The sequence below is a fragment of the Haliaeetus albicilla genome, chromosome 2, assembly GCF_947461875.1.
Source record: "Haliaeetus albicilla chromosome 2, bHalAlb1.1, whole genome shotgun sequence".
Classification (NCBI taxonomy): Eukaryota; Metazoa; Chordata; class Aves; order Accipitriformes; family Accipitridae; genus Haliaeetus; species Haliaeetus albicilla.
In genome coordinates this window covers 48,807,354-48,820,309 of record NC_091484.1, presented here as the reverse complement: position 1 = coordinate 48,820,309, position 12,956 = coordinate 48,807,354, and the positions used below count along the sequence as shown (strand labels likewise).

Sequence of the window (12,956 nt, the reverse complement as noted above, 5' to 3'; positions counted from 1 at the left end):
CTATGCAGAGATTTCAGGTGCTCAGCCACACAAGGTGGCATAACAGCAGCACTGTGTGAAATAGTTCAGCCAGTCTTCTTCACTCACAGTGGAAGCAAAAATTATAACTGTCAATAGCCCAAGCAAAGAATAATCCACTGATATTGGTATCTCAGGATAGGTATCAGCTAAATGTAAGGTAAATTGCAAATTCTCAGTGGACATAAAAATACTATTTAACTTGGTAAATTTCTCCACTGCAAAGAAGATCAAAGTGCAAAAAAAAGGGAACAGAACTTAGTATCTGCCTACATTACGGAAATTTTCTCTTAAATACTGTAAATGGTGTTAGAGTTCATCTCTTGTGGCTCAGACCCATGTTTTTACTGAGCTGCTTTTACAGTTACCCCTGAGAAATTTGGATTCAGTTTTTGGAAAAGGAAAGTAATTTAGAAATAGATGACCAGTAAAATTTGTGAATACTTTTGTCTCACAGCTTCTCAGCCAATATTACTATACACAGTACATGAACTTTGCCAATTACAATACTTGCATCTAATTGTAATCAGCTGCAAGATAGAGGACTTCAGAAGCTCTGCATTATGATTTACAAAGAAACTGTATTAAAAATTATTTATTACGACTTCTGTTTCAAAATGTCTATATCCACAGTAATAAAGTAGGCTGGCCTTAACGGTATTGAGACAATAATAATGAATCAATAAATACGTAAAATCATTAAATTCAGCAAATATTTCTTTTTCATAAAGTGTGACACAAATCAAATACAGTAGTATTAACAAAATTTCCCTGAATGGCATCTGTAACTTGTAAGTTTGATAATTACAAGTGAACTAGTACAACATTTGCATATTACAACAGAATTTACACTGTGTATGAATGAAGTGAATGAAAGATAAATGTTCACCCTAAATATCACCAGCTTGAAGCAAATTGGAGCCCGCTAAACCTTCTTTAACAGATTCGTGTTGACAAAGGACCAATCTGATAGCTGTCTTACACTTCCAGGTGAGCCCTATAACTTAGAAACATTGTCTACTTGTGAATTCACAATGCTGGGTTTAATCTAGCAGTTTCACTAATTTAGATGTTCAACTCACCACTGATTCTTCCTAAACTAATTGTCCATAGGAAAGTACCAAGCAGAAAGACAAAGCAATTGCACTGTTGCAATGTTTACTCCTTTATTGTAATGACCATATTGCTGTCATTTTACTAAACAAAGCAAATACAATCCCTGACAAATAGTTATTTACTTGAGAATACAAATGAAAACTGAACACAGTTTTTCCTCTTCTAGACTGCCAAGCTGAGCTGGCCATGTAACTGGACAACGTACATACTTTAATCTCATTACAACTCTCAGTTACAGTTTTCTGTATACTGTAACGACACTATTCATGAGACAGTAATTCCAGTAAATCACTCTAATAAAAATAGTTTCAATAAATCCAGTTTATCATTGCATGTGGCAATATATTCCTCTCCTGGAACAGCATTTTAATGTGCAAAAGTTAACTGGTAGATGCATATATTGCAGTCGAAAATACTGTTTTCAGTTCATATTTTCTGAAGACAAAGGTGGCTGCCAATTTCAAATCACAGGCTTGCTAAAAACCATGATGGCACATTTAGAAAAACAATATCCCAGTCCTTCAGTGTGTGGTCACATGGGATATTGAGGCACTCCATGAGTATAGGGGACATTTTACTGTCAGGGACCCAACACCAAAAACATTGGTCCATATGATATACTTCACACTCAAAAAAACCATTAGTATCATAGAATTGTAGAATGGTTTGGGTTGGAAGGTACCTTTAAAGATCATCTACTGCAACCGTCCTGCCATGGGGAGGAACATTTTTCACTAGTCAGGTTGCTCAAAGCCCTGTCCAACCAAAACTTAGGTTTTCCTTAACTATTGCTTAAGATGTATACCAACCTATTTTTACAGTATAGCATTATAGTCAGCAGATGGCCCCTAATCATTCTGATACAGACATTGAACAATAATGATGGTGTTACACCTATGATCCCTGAAAGAATGAAATTTGCTTTATCTGTGTAATACCCACAAGATGGGTAGCACCCTTGCAGATTTGGGAGAGATATATGCCAGTCAGAAGAAGAAATACAGAAGCATTTGTGGGAAAAGTGAATCAATTTATGCTGGATAGTGGGTGGTGTAAAGAGGTTGGATGTCATACATTCAGAAGTAACTTAAGTGTAAGAGTCAAAAGCTTATTTTGGGGTGACCGAGAAAATAGAACCAGTTCAAGAATGTGAGACGAGCAAACTAATAAGCAGGCTAAAGGATGTGACAGAGGCTTTTAAAATAGATTTCAGACAAAGACTGTAAGTGTGTGGCAAACTCACTACTGAACAATTACAATGGTTAAGAGAGAGGTGAATGAATCTGGCTCACAACTTTGGAGGTCTAGACTGAGAGAGGAGTGGAAATTGGTGATATTTACAATACTTAAAGATTGTGCTATGTATGCAGCAAACACCACAGATGTCATACAGGTAAAAATATTGTTAAACAGCTGTTTAAAATATATCTCTAAACCCAAGGTTTAAGTTTCACATGTGAAGACTTACTGAATTCTAAGTACTACTGATTTACGATGCACAACAGTAATTTTAATCATTAAAGTACCCACCATGGCTTGCTTTGCCATTCTTTGGCAAAAATGTAATTCTTCCAAGGAAGTACAGACCAGGTTCACGGTTTTGTTCAGGAGAAAATAACTACGCAGTTATTATCTTCTAGAAATATTCTTGGTGTCTGTGTCTTCACAGAATACTCTGGATATTCCAAATGTCCAACAGCAAAGAAATGCTCTAGCAATCAATTCCAATAATCAGGGAAAATAGTGTAATTTTCAAAATAGGCCTATTGCTTTGTGAAGTTATAAAGGCCCAGGTGCTGTAGATTCCCAACTAAATTACAGAGTAAGTTGTCAGGATTCAGTTTGGCTGTCTTGGGCATCTTTTAAGTGGACGGAATTTAAGATTTAAAAAGGCCTGTTGAGGTAAACTTGCGGATAGAATTTTAAAAAATACACGCTCTCCAAATTAAATGCTAAGGGAGTTACAAAGAAATACAACTTTTGTGGATATAATTTCTATTATAGAGTATAAAAATAACATAAATTAGACATTTTAAATAATACACTTAAGGGAACGGGAGCCTTTTCACAGGGACAAAGCCTTTGTGAAACGGTGACCTCTCTACAGAGTCATGTGGGTCTGTGGCTCGACTGCTATTCATCCAGCTATTATTTACCTCTCTGTGAGGTGAACAATAACTGAATTTCAGATTCTTCAAGATCATTAAATCCACAATAACAGTTGTTGTCAGAAGTAGAAGACTCCTATAGAGATATAACAACCAAACAGGGAAACTCTTTTCAAGGCTAAAAACACAGGTGCCAGGCACAAATTACACAATGTATCAGCCTGGCAATTTTCATGTCACTTTGTTAACTGTGGCAGTCTATAACTGTGGAGTACCTTTTATGCCTGTGTTCAGCTGCAGAGCTTACAGGGTTTCTCCAGCTTACCGATATCTCTCTACTCCCAGCTAAAGAATGCCTAAACCATTAATTATTAGACCAGTATTTAAAGTGTACTGTTGCCCTTGGGCTGAGAGCTCCTTGATTTTCAGGCCTCGCAGCAGGTCAGTTTCCGTTGCTGGAAAGGAATCAATGTCAGAGATTCAGCTGCCGTGCGATTTATTTGCATCATGTACATATTTTTATACAGATTATGTACATGAGTCTTGACATAAACAGATCTGAAAACCTTAGCTTAGGCACGCTAAGAAGCTACAAGAAAAGTTTTTGTGGCTGTCCCTGCAGTTCTCCAAGTACCATCCCATCTATTATGAAAGTAGGTGACACATCCACTTGAGTAATTGCACATTCAGACAACAATACTAAAATTCATTGCCAACTTGTTCAAAATATTTGTCCGTTGACCTGCTACTCACCAGCATATTTATAAAAAAATGCACAATAACTGATATTATGGAAGGGGCGGTGTGTGTTTTGGGTTTTTTTTCTTTGTTTCCTTGTTTGTTAAGGGAGTGGTTCGAAAGGGAAAATGAAATGTATTATTTCCAGATTTCAAAGAAATTCAAATATGGGATTCCACTAGTGGCCTTTCTTCCTCTGAGCAAAGATTATTTTAACCCTGTTCCAGCTCAGGTCTACTAAGGAGCCCTTTATTCCAACACATTTCCATGAAAGAACATGGTTATCCCACTGAAGAGGAAGAACAAAAGACCTACTGATTGAACTGTTGACTTAAAAAAAAAAAAAATACAGTGGTTTCACAGTCCCCCTAAGATTTAGAATTTTATTGGCCTCCTAGTTCTCTTGTCTTCCTCTCTTATCTAAATGGGAGATACTTAGATTTTTGACAGAAATGAAGTGGAAATATTAATTCATGGTAGCCATAGATGTTTGGAACTCAAGCTAGAAAACTTGTGAATGTTATCTTCTTGGTTGATGACAGCAGCCCGTGAGAAAAATACCATCATAGATAAAAAAACATTAACTTGTGGGTTAAAGCAGACAGCTTGGCTCTATCAAAACCATGCAAATTCTACCCTAATACGACAGACATCCTATAGGTTGAGTAAACATGTCTGAAATTATTATTAAAAAAAGCCCCAAAACCCAAACCTCAAAATAGACTCAATTAAAATGTATTACAATAATCATAAATGCTTTAAAATAAATATCGTTATGTTTATCACTTTCCACTAAATAACAGTAATTGGCATGAAGAATACACTTTTGTTTTTCTCTGTGCTGTACAATACTCCGCTCTGTTCAATTTCAATCTTTATGACACATATGACAACATTAAATAAATGTAACATTTTGATTGACAACGCAGTATAACTGGCATTATAGAGATGGATGAGTGAGTGGACGGATGGATGGATGGGCAGGTTTTATTAGGCAATCCAGCCCTCACAGACAGGGAAAGAAGGACTGGCAAGTGAAATACAGAGTTTGTTCAACTGCTCACTTAAGGGACAAATTATATGCAGCCTACATAGTACTGCCAGGGGCAAGAAGTGATGGCAGAAGATAAACTGGAAATTTAGGATTATTCATTTCTGTGGAATGAATAAAAAATATACCAAAACAAGCTTAATAAAATGCAGTGTCTGTTTGAAAATTAATTAGAAATTTCTTCAAAGTGACTCTGAAGTAAAACTATTTTGATTCCTAATAGGAAGAGAAATTGAAAATATTTTCTAAAAAACACTGCCCTGGTTCAAAAGACTAAAGTTTAAATCGCTTCAGTGCAGGGTTTCAGTTTGAACTTAACACTGCCCTCTTGTGCTTCTGTCTTAAAATACATTTTCCTTTACATCACAAGATACATGAAAACCAGAAGGCAGTAATGGACAGAAATGCAGTCAGTAAGCGGGGTTTGATTTTATTTTTTTTTTCAGTTTGATTTCTTTTAAAAAAAGGTTCAATGAAATAAGATGAATTTGAACAAAAATATTTCAGTTGTTTTAAAAGTTGCCATCTCAGTCTCTAGCATGGCATTTCTATTATACCGTATGTAAACCAATATTGGTTACTAGTTTTGCCTCAGATAAAATTTCTTAGAAATTCCTGAAACAAGTTTCTGCAATTTTTCTAGTCTACTTACTCTTTGGACTAAAGTTACTTAAATTTACCATATGTCAAGACTAGCATAACAAAACACAAACAGTAAATACCATTTGATTAATAAAACAGCATTAGTGTTCAGGTACAGGATAAAATTACAGGCATGAAAGAAATCATGCATGTCATTATTTCCAATTTTTGAGCAGGTTTTGCACCATTCTGCAGGTTGCACATTAGCCACACTGTAGTGCAAGATATCCTGAGAATCTTAACTTCAAAAAGGATTGGGCCAAATCCGCTTTTCACTTTCATCAATGCTATACACAGCCCAAGTCTAAGACAACAAATGGACAGCTGGTTTAGAATAGTTTTGAGAGAGAATAGCTTCCTATATATTTGGCCTTAAAACCAGAAGTACTGGCAGAAACTGTCAGAGCATACTTTTTCCAGTAATCCGTCTGTGACAACTGCAATATAACTTTGCAAGGCACAAATCACACATATTTCCACCTTCATCTTACTCTCCTCCAATGTAAAAGAAAAAAAGTCCAAACAAATAAAAACTCCCAAGATTAAAAAAAAAAAGTATTCAAATAACAGTGTAAACTTCCTATCAGTGAACATGTATCTCCTAATAGCCTTCTGCAACTCTTCTCATTGATGTAAAATTCCATATATCAGTGACATAACTAAATAACATCCAATACATACAAAATTATACACAGACCAGATGTTCACGGCCGGTCTGTCTGTTTTCTTCTACCAAAGTACCCACTACTTAAAAAGGAGACAATTCCAGGTGGCAAAAGTTGGTATTTGATATACTGCAATTCTCCTCATGAATGCAAAACAGGAAGAATCATGGAATAAGCATGTTAGGTGAGCGACTGCAACACTAGCCAGTTCAGACGACACTTCAGTCACCGTAAAAAGTCACTGCCAGCATAATCTAGCCTGTCTCATCATGTTCTGCTCACTACATCCCCAAGATCATGAAATTGATAAGGAGTGCACAGCTACTGTAATTTGAAACAACGTTCTATATCTGAAATGCATAAGAATATATATATACACATTATATATAACACAGACACAAACATATGTGCATATACATGCTTATGTAGAAGAAATGTATGTCCTGCAGGTCAGCCTTTGAGGCTGATAGTTCTAACATAAAAGTAACCCCCACATTAACTCGGGTTGCTGATATAGCAGTAAAAGCTGCAAATAGAATGAAATTATCCCACAGTTCTTATAGAGTACTGCATGGTTATCAGTAAAACATATGATATGTAGTTTTATTGGTACCTGTAAACAAATAATACCTGTAAATTTCTGCAGCGTTCAGAGGTCTGTAGTGTTGATACATTCAAAGCATGCTATATGTGCTTCAGTCTGTTCATTTGATTATGTAGCATTTTATTAAATGAGTTCTTGGTAATAATATTAACTGTAGACTTACCCTGGCATTGGTCCATTTCCAGAAAGACTATAAACTTGACGAGGATTTAAAAGGTACTGAAATTTTCTATAAATTCTGAAGAGGTGAAAGAGACAAGGAGAAAATATTTACTTATACGTTTGGAATTTTTTTTAAACTTACCAAATTAAAGAATTAAAGAAGTTAACACATACTATCATTATTTGAATTGCACGATCTCATTTATACAAAAAAAATCAAACATTTGAACACAGCAATTGTAATTCATGCATATAGTGTATTGTGGCCATAAAATTGAGACAGAAGTGCTACAAGCTATCTACAATTCAAATGCTGTATACAAAGAGAAAAAAAAATAGGATAAGAAGGTATAATGACACAGAAAAAGGTGAATCAAAAAAGCATAGGGAAAAGCACATTGGTTCTTGTTAAAGTAACTCCATGGTAAAGGAGAGATTTATTCCTGAAATTTATGGCTAACACAAAATTACAAGTATAATTAATTGCAAAAGAAAATTGGCTTTGCCACCGATCAAAAATGTCCCCATAGGTTGAACAACATTCTGAGAAAGCAAGTCTACTCTCAGCTACATCTCCTTTGGATTATATTCAAATGGGAAGAAAATGAAAAAGATTCAAAACTACTGTTTTACTTAAATTCCACATATTTTAAAATTATCTGAATAATAGGAAGCAATTTATTGATACAGCATGAAAAGCATTGTCCTACCCCATAAGGGACCCCATTTGCTGTCCCACTTCCAGCAAATAATTCCTTAAATGGCAAACTATTTTAAAAACTGTAACTTTATAAATTTGAGGTTACTTGTCCTAAAAGTGTGACAAACATTTTGTTTCTTCACTACAAATATTAGAAATGCATTTTCCTACATTGATTATGATGTGGTAGCTGCTTCATTTCTTACACAGAAACAAGTAAGCACATGAAAGTCAGATCTCAGAATGAATAAACATACACCTATAGCAATAGTTTAAATCATAAACCCCTGTTTCTTGCTTTTAATTTTAATGTTTATGTCCTCAAGCTAAATAATACTTTAATATTTTTAAGAAAGCATTTATTTTTCCCCTGAACTATCTCTTCCTTTTTTTTACTGCCTTAAATAAAAGGAAGCATAATAAGAGCTGAATTTTAAGTTAAAATGTCCCTGTTTTCAAATTCGGCAAAATAAAACTGTCTAGACACAATCTATGTGCACATTGAGGGATTTTTTTTTTAATTTTATTTTCTTAATAGCAATGCATAATTTATTAGGCTAGATGGAAGGCAAGGGTGTAAGAATACTGAATACAAACAAATTTATAATTATCTCTAAAATTGCCAAATTGGAACATTTTCTTAACTTCTCAATTATTTAGTGGTATCAGCTTCTTCATAAAGCACTGTATTCAAACACACACACACAATCTATTCCTGATGCCATTCCTGACAGAAAAAGTCAATGTGAAATGACTGGTTTCACTTTGCAAGCACGCACGCATCATTGTCAACAGCTGTGATGACGACTAAATCAGACATTTGACAGTGGATTTACAACTCAGCGTATTTCCATTTGATTTGCAGCATCTTACCAAGGTGAAAGGATCCTATTTTTAATTTTCTAGTTAGTATGTGTAAGTTGCTTCCCAAGGACGTATGGGATTCAACCTGGTCAAAGGTGCTGCTAATTTAATTTGTGTAGCTAACCATAAGAAGTTCACGAACAGTATTGTTACAAAGTCCCAAAGGCTTTAGAGTTATTTGCCTAAAAGTTTGGTGCTACAAAACATGCCAGCCATTACCTACACTCACAATACCCTTGTCAGGAATCGGTGAAATGCTATAAAAGCCTTCTTAATAAAGAGGGAGCTAGGTATCTCTAGCCAAAACCCAGAAGTCCACCTGCAATAATGAAGAGATTACATTGAATCATACTTGATTCAGTGCATACCATCCACAGGCACTACTCAAACATCAATACCAGATAATCACTCTATGATGTCTCACTGCAAATGACACATAACGCTTTAAGTTATTGCAACATACTTATGTATGCTAGTCTGTGTAAAATTCATAAATTGATGGTTCATTTCCATTCATACGTTCTCCAAAAAAGAGGATGAAAATTCCTATAAACATTTGCCTTCACACTAAACTGTAACTAGACCTAACAGCGTGACACATGCAAGATGAGGAAACAGACAGTATTTAGCCTTCCAGTTTTATACCTGCAGTACCAAACAGCCTACTGATACTGACGTGTCTCCGAACGTCTTGCTTCCATATGTAAGGAAGGAATTGGACATGGTTTCCTTGTGACTGGAGATTTGTGCTGACAAAGCCATGAGGCAGCGTAGTGCAAAATGCCCCCGAAAGACAGTTTTTTGTGATGGAGTTCAATTTCACGAACAAAGCCAGTTCATGAAATTACCCCTGGCCACCACCACCTCCAGCTGGTTCTTACCCAATGACACATTTTTTCAACAAACACTTGTGCTTCTGTAACCATTTGTGGGGTTATTCTGTGATCTGGAAAACTAAACAGATATAATTTAAAATACAAATCCTCAGAAATGTTTCTCCATTGTCATCTTTTTCCTTCATTTAAATCATGTCCATGATCTCATATGAACCTCAAAATAGCTCCACTAGCATAACTGAGGAGGCAGAAAATTACAGCAGAAGTGGCCAAGAGGGCTGGGATCATCTTTAAACAGCTCTGCTGCTGAAGAAAATACTCTTGAGTGCACCTTGGGCTGAGTTAGACTGAGCTATCTTCAGAAGTCATAAGATCATTCTTTTAGAGAGAGGAAAGAAATAGACAGAAACCTGTTGGCAATTCAAAACCGGCAGTAAAGTCAACTATACTGGGGAAGAAGCCAGCCATAGCAGTGCCTTGTGTCAATTGGGGGATGCATCTTCATTCATCTAGGGGGTGACTATTCAAGATGCGGTCAATATAGGCTTAATTTAACCCTAATGGCAGAGAAGAAAGAAGCCAAGGACTCCTCCCCAAAATTAAAAGAATGCTAGTGATCTTCTGTCCTAGACATACAACATTTGAAAAAGATCATTTGAAACTGCTTCTATATTTTGTCTCAATGCTAAATGAAAGCTTAGAAAGCCAGATTAATCAGAGGGTAGCATGGAAGAGCTACTATGAACCAAAGTTATTTGAAAACAACAAAGGTCAAAGATATCATCAACCTGTACTGCACAGACACTGAACGTGGAGTCAGCAGGAAACGTCAGTGTACGGAAGCTGATCTCCAGTGCATCCAACCACACATTTGTCAAGGAAACAATTGTTTAAACTCACCTGCTGGTCAGGCAAATAAATTGGAAAATGGGGAAGTGGAAAACAAAGTAATGAGTATGGCAAAACAACAGCATGATTTAGAAGGACTCTTGTGTGAGAAGCATTAACCTTAACAACAGTTTCAGAAGCACTACATGCTTGTTGTATATTTTTTCTGTTGAAAGAAACTATTTTGTCAATGAGGTACTACATATATACATTCTATTCACAGATTATTCAAAGCTGTTTTCTTGATTAGTCAGATCTTAAACACAGACAGAAAGGACTGTTAGCCTTAGGATGAAATGGACGTACGGCAGTTTCTCTTCTGATGAAATTAACCACACCTGTCCATTTCATGCACAATCACTGAAAACATGTTACAGTGTGATATAGCCTGAGGAAGACACTTGACTGGGTTTGCTGAACTCCTATCCAATCTCATGCTTAATTATAATCTATTTTTGGTGTGTGAAAGGCTTAAAGTCGATCAACTTTAATTCTAATTTGCTACTATCTTCTTAATAAACATTGAATTGTATTTTTGTTCTATTTTATTACAAACATATGTATTATCCATTGGACTAAATCATTTAAGTCCAAGTAACTGTAAATGCATTTGTGTTTCAGGTGATGGACAATAAATATTAATCTCTCCATTAAGAAGAAAGTATAACTGGGTTATTTTCATAGTTCTTTATTTTGCAATTACGTCTGAAAGTCACAGCATTGTTTTTTAAAAGAGAAACCTATTCCAGAAGAACATGATATTTATCTCTATACATTTTGCAAAACTCTGGCTTTCTAACAGAATCAAAGTTTTAAAACGTAATGATAAGGTAATTAGATATGGTTGTAGAGAAAGTATTTTTGTGTTCTGAATGCACTTTTTCTACATTATCTATTTGTTTCCCACCACCCCTCTGCTCCAACATTCAAAAACTGAAACTAAAGCACCTAACTTTTTTCACCTTAAAGTGATTCTCAATTCTTTTCCTTTGCATTTGAGAGATTTAACAAAAATTGCAAAATACAAAAGGAAATTACAGAGTATTATTGGAGGAGTGCATTTATTCAACTGGTTGTCAGATGGATGCATACACTCTCTCCAAGTCTAAGGGCAATGAAATGGGCTGGGTTACCATATGGCAAGGCATAAAATCTCATATGGGGAACTGTGGGAACACTGGAGTCTTGACAGTATCTGCAATAACCTTTCTGTGTTCAATGAAAGTCAATTAGAAATCATAACTTCATTCACTGTGATCTCTCAAATACAGAAAATCCTAAGTAAAGACTGAAGAATAGCTTTCAGTAAAAGATCACCTTAATCTGAATGAGTCAAGATAATGAAATTCTCATCTAAAAAAATTAGTAGATTTTGGGTTTGGTTTTTATCCCCTCACTGCTGTTGAAATCTTACTTTTGTTACAGCCTATCCTCTACTCCTAGGCTCTCAATACCTGACCAGATTACAAAATCGCTATAATCAAAAAGCCTGACTTGAATCACCATAACTGTACATTTTGCAAAGCTATTTATGTCTTCAAATGTCCTATGATTTTACTTTTCACAACATATAACTGCCACAAAATTGGAGGCGGCAGTCGGGGGGGGGGAGGAATATGCGATTCTTCTTTCTAGTTACTGACTGTAGAGCAGCCAGATACAAACCAGGAAAAGTAAAAAAGTTAAATATTATTATTCCCTGAAAATGTTTTCGTCCCTTAGATTAAAGCTTCAAGCTAATATGCACTTTTAACGTCCCTATTTTATAATTCTGTTACTGGTATTGATATGAAACATTAACACCTAAAAGACGGAAGGCAACCCCCTTCTCATCAAATAGTCCATATGTGGACTTTTTTTTAACCTTTTTGAATCAAGTTTTAGATCTAACCATGACATATTATCTCCTGCTGGTGAATGACTTGAGATACATTTACATGTCTATGCAGTTGACCTTTTGATGTGCTCCTCCTAACAGAAATATTGAGTGCAGCCTTGACACATTAGTATGCAATTTAACATTTTATTTCATGTGGTATCAAAGCCAATTTAAGAGGTTCTCATACTTCACTATACTCAGCTGCTAGTGGCTGCCCTCGTGCTATACACTTCATTGTGTAATGACACTTGTAGGTAATGGTGTTAGTGAAACAAGCGTGTATAAAGCATTCATTTTTTAAATTCACATCGTTCCTGTGATCTGCTTGGCCTCAGTAACAGTTGCATTAACATAAACTGAGAAGTGTCAGACTGCAATATGTGAATGGGAATAGGAGCCTGGGAAGGGGATCGGGTTTTAAATTTGCTTTTACCCTGGAGAATATCTAACATTAAATGACATCCCTCGTGCATTAAGCCCATTCAAATAGTAACACTTGAGACCAATTATGAGCTGGGAACTGAAAGATGTGAAACAGCATTTCATTAAATTGTTTCTAGGCTATAACTAACTACATAAGTGCAGCTCTTTAACCTGCCTCTCACCTACATAATTCCAGACTGGATCCTCGATCTACTCACTTCATGTTGGTATTATGAAAAAGTCAAGCTGAGTGCTAGTACAT

At 35.6% G+C, this 12,956-nt stretch overlaps 1 protein-coding gene across 6 annotated transcripts in view; it reads right to left on the bottom strand.

Moving 5' to 3' along the window:
* The window catches only part of DGKB (diacylglycerol kinase beta), a 366,387-nt gene that overhangs the window by 212,980 nt on the left and 140,451 nt on the right, over nt 1-12,956 (bottom strand). For all 6 annotated transcript variants that reach the window (XM_069774198.1, XM_069774191.1, XM_069774183.1 and 3 more), the window contains one exon: nt 7,106-7,180. In XM_069774198.1, the coding sequence (XP_069630299.1) occupies nt 7,106-7,180 (75 nt within the window). The remainder of the gene's footprint in view (nt 1-7,105; nt 7,181-12,956) is intronic.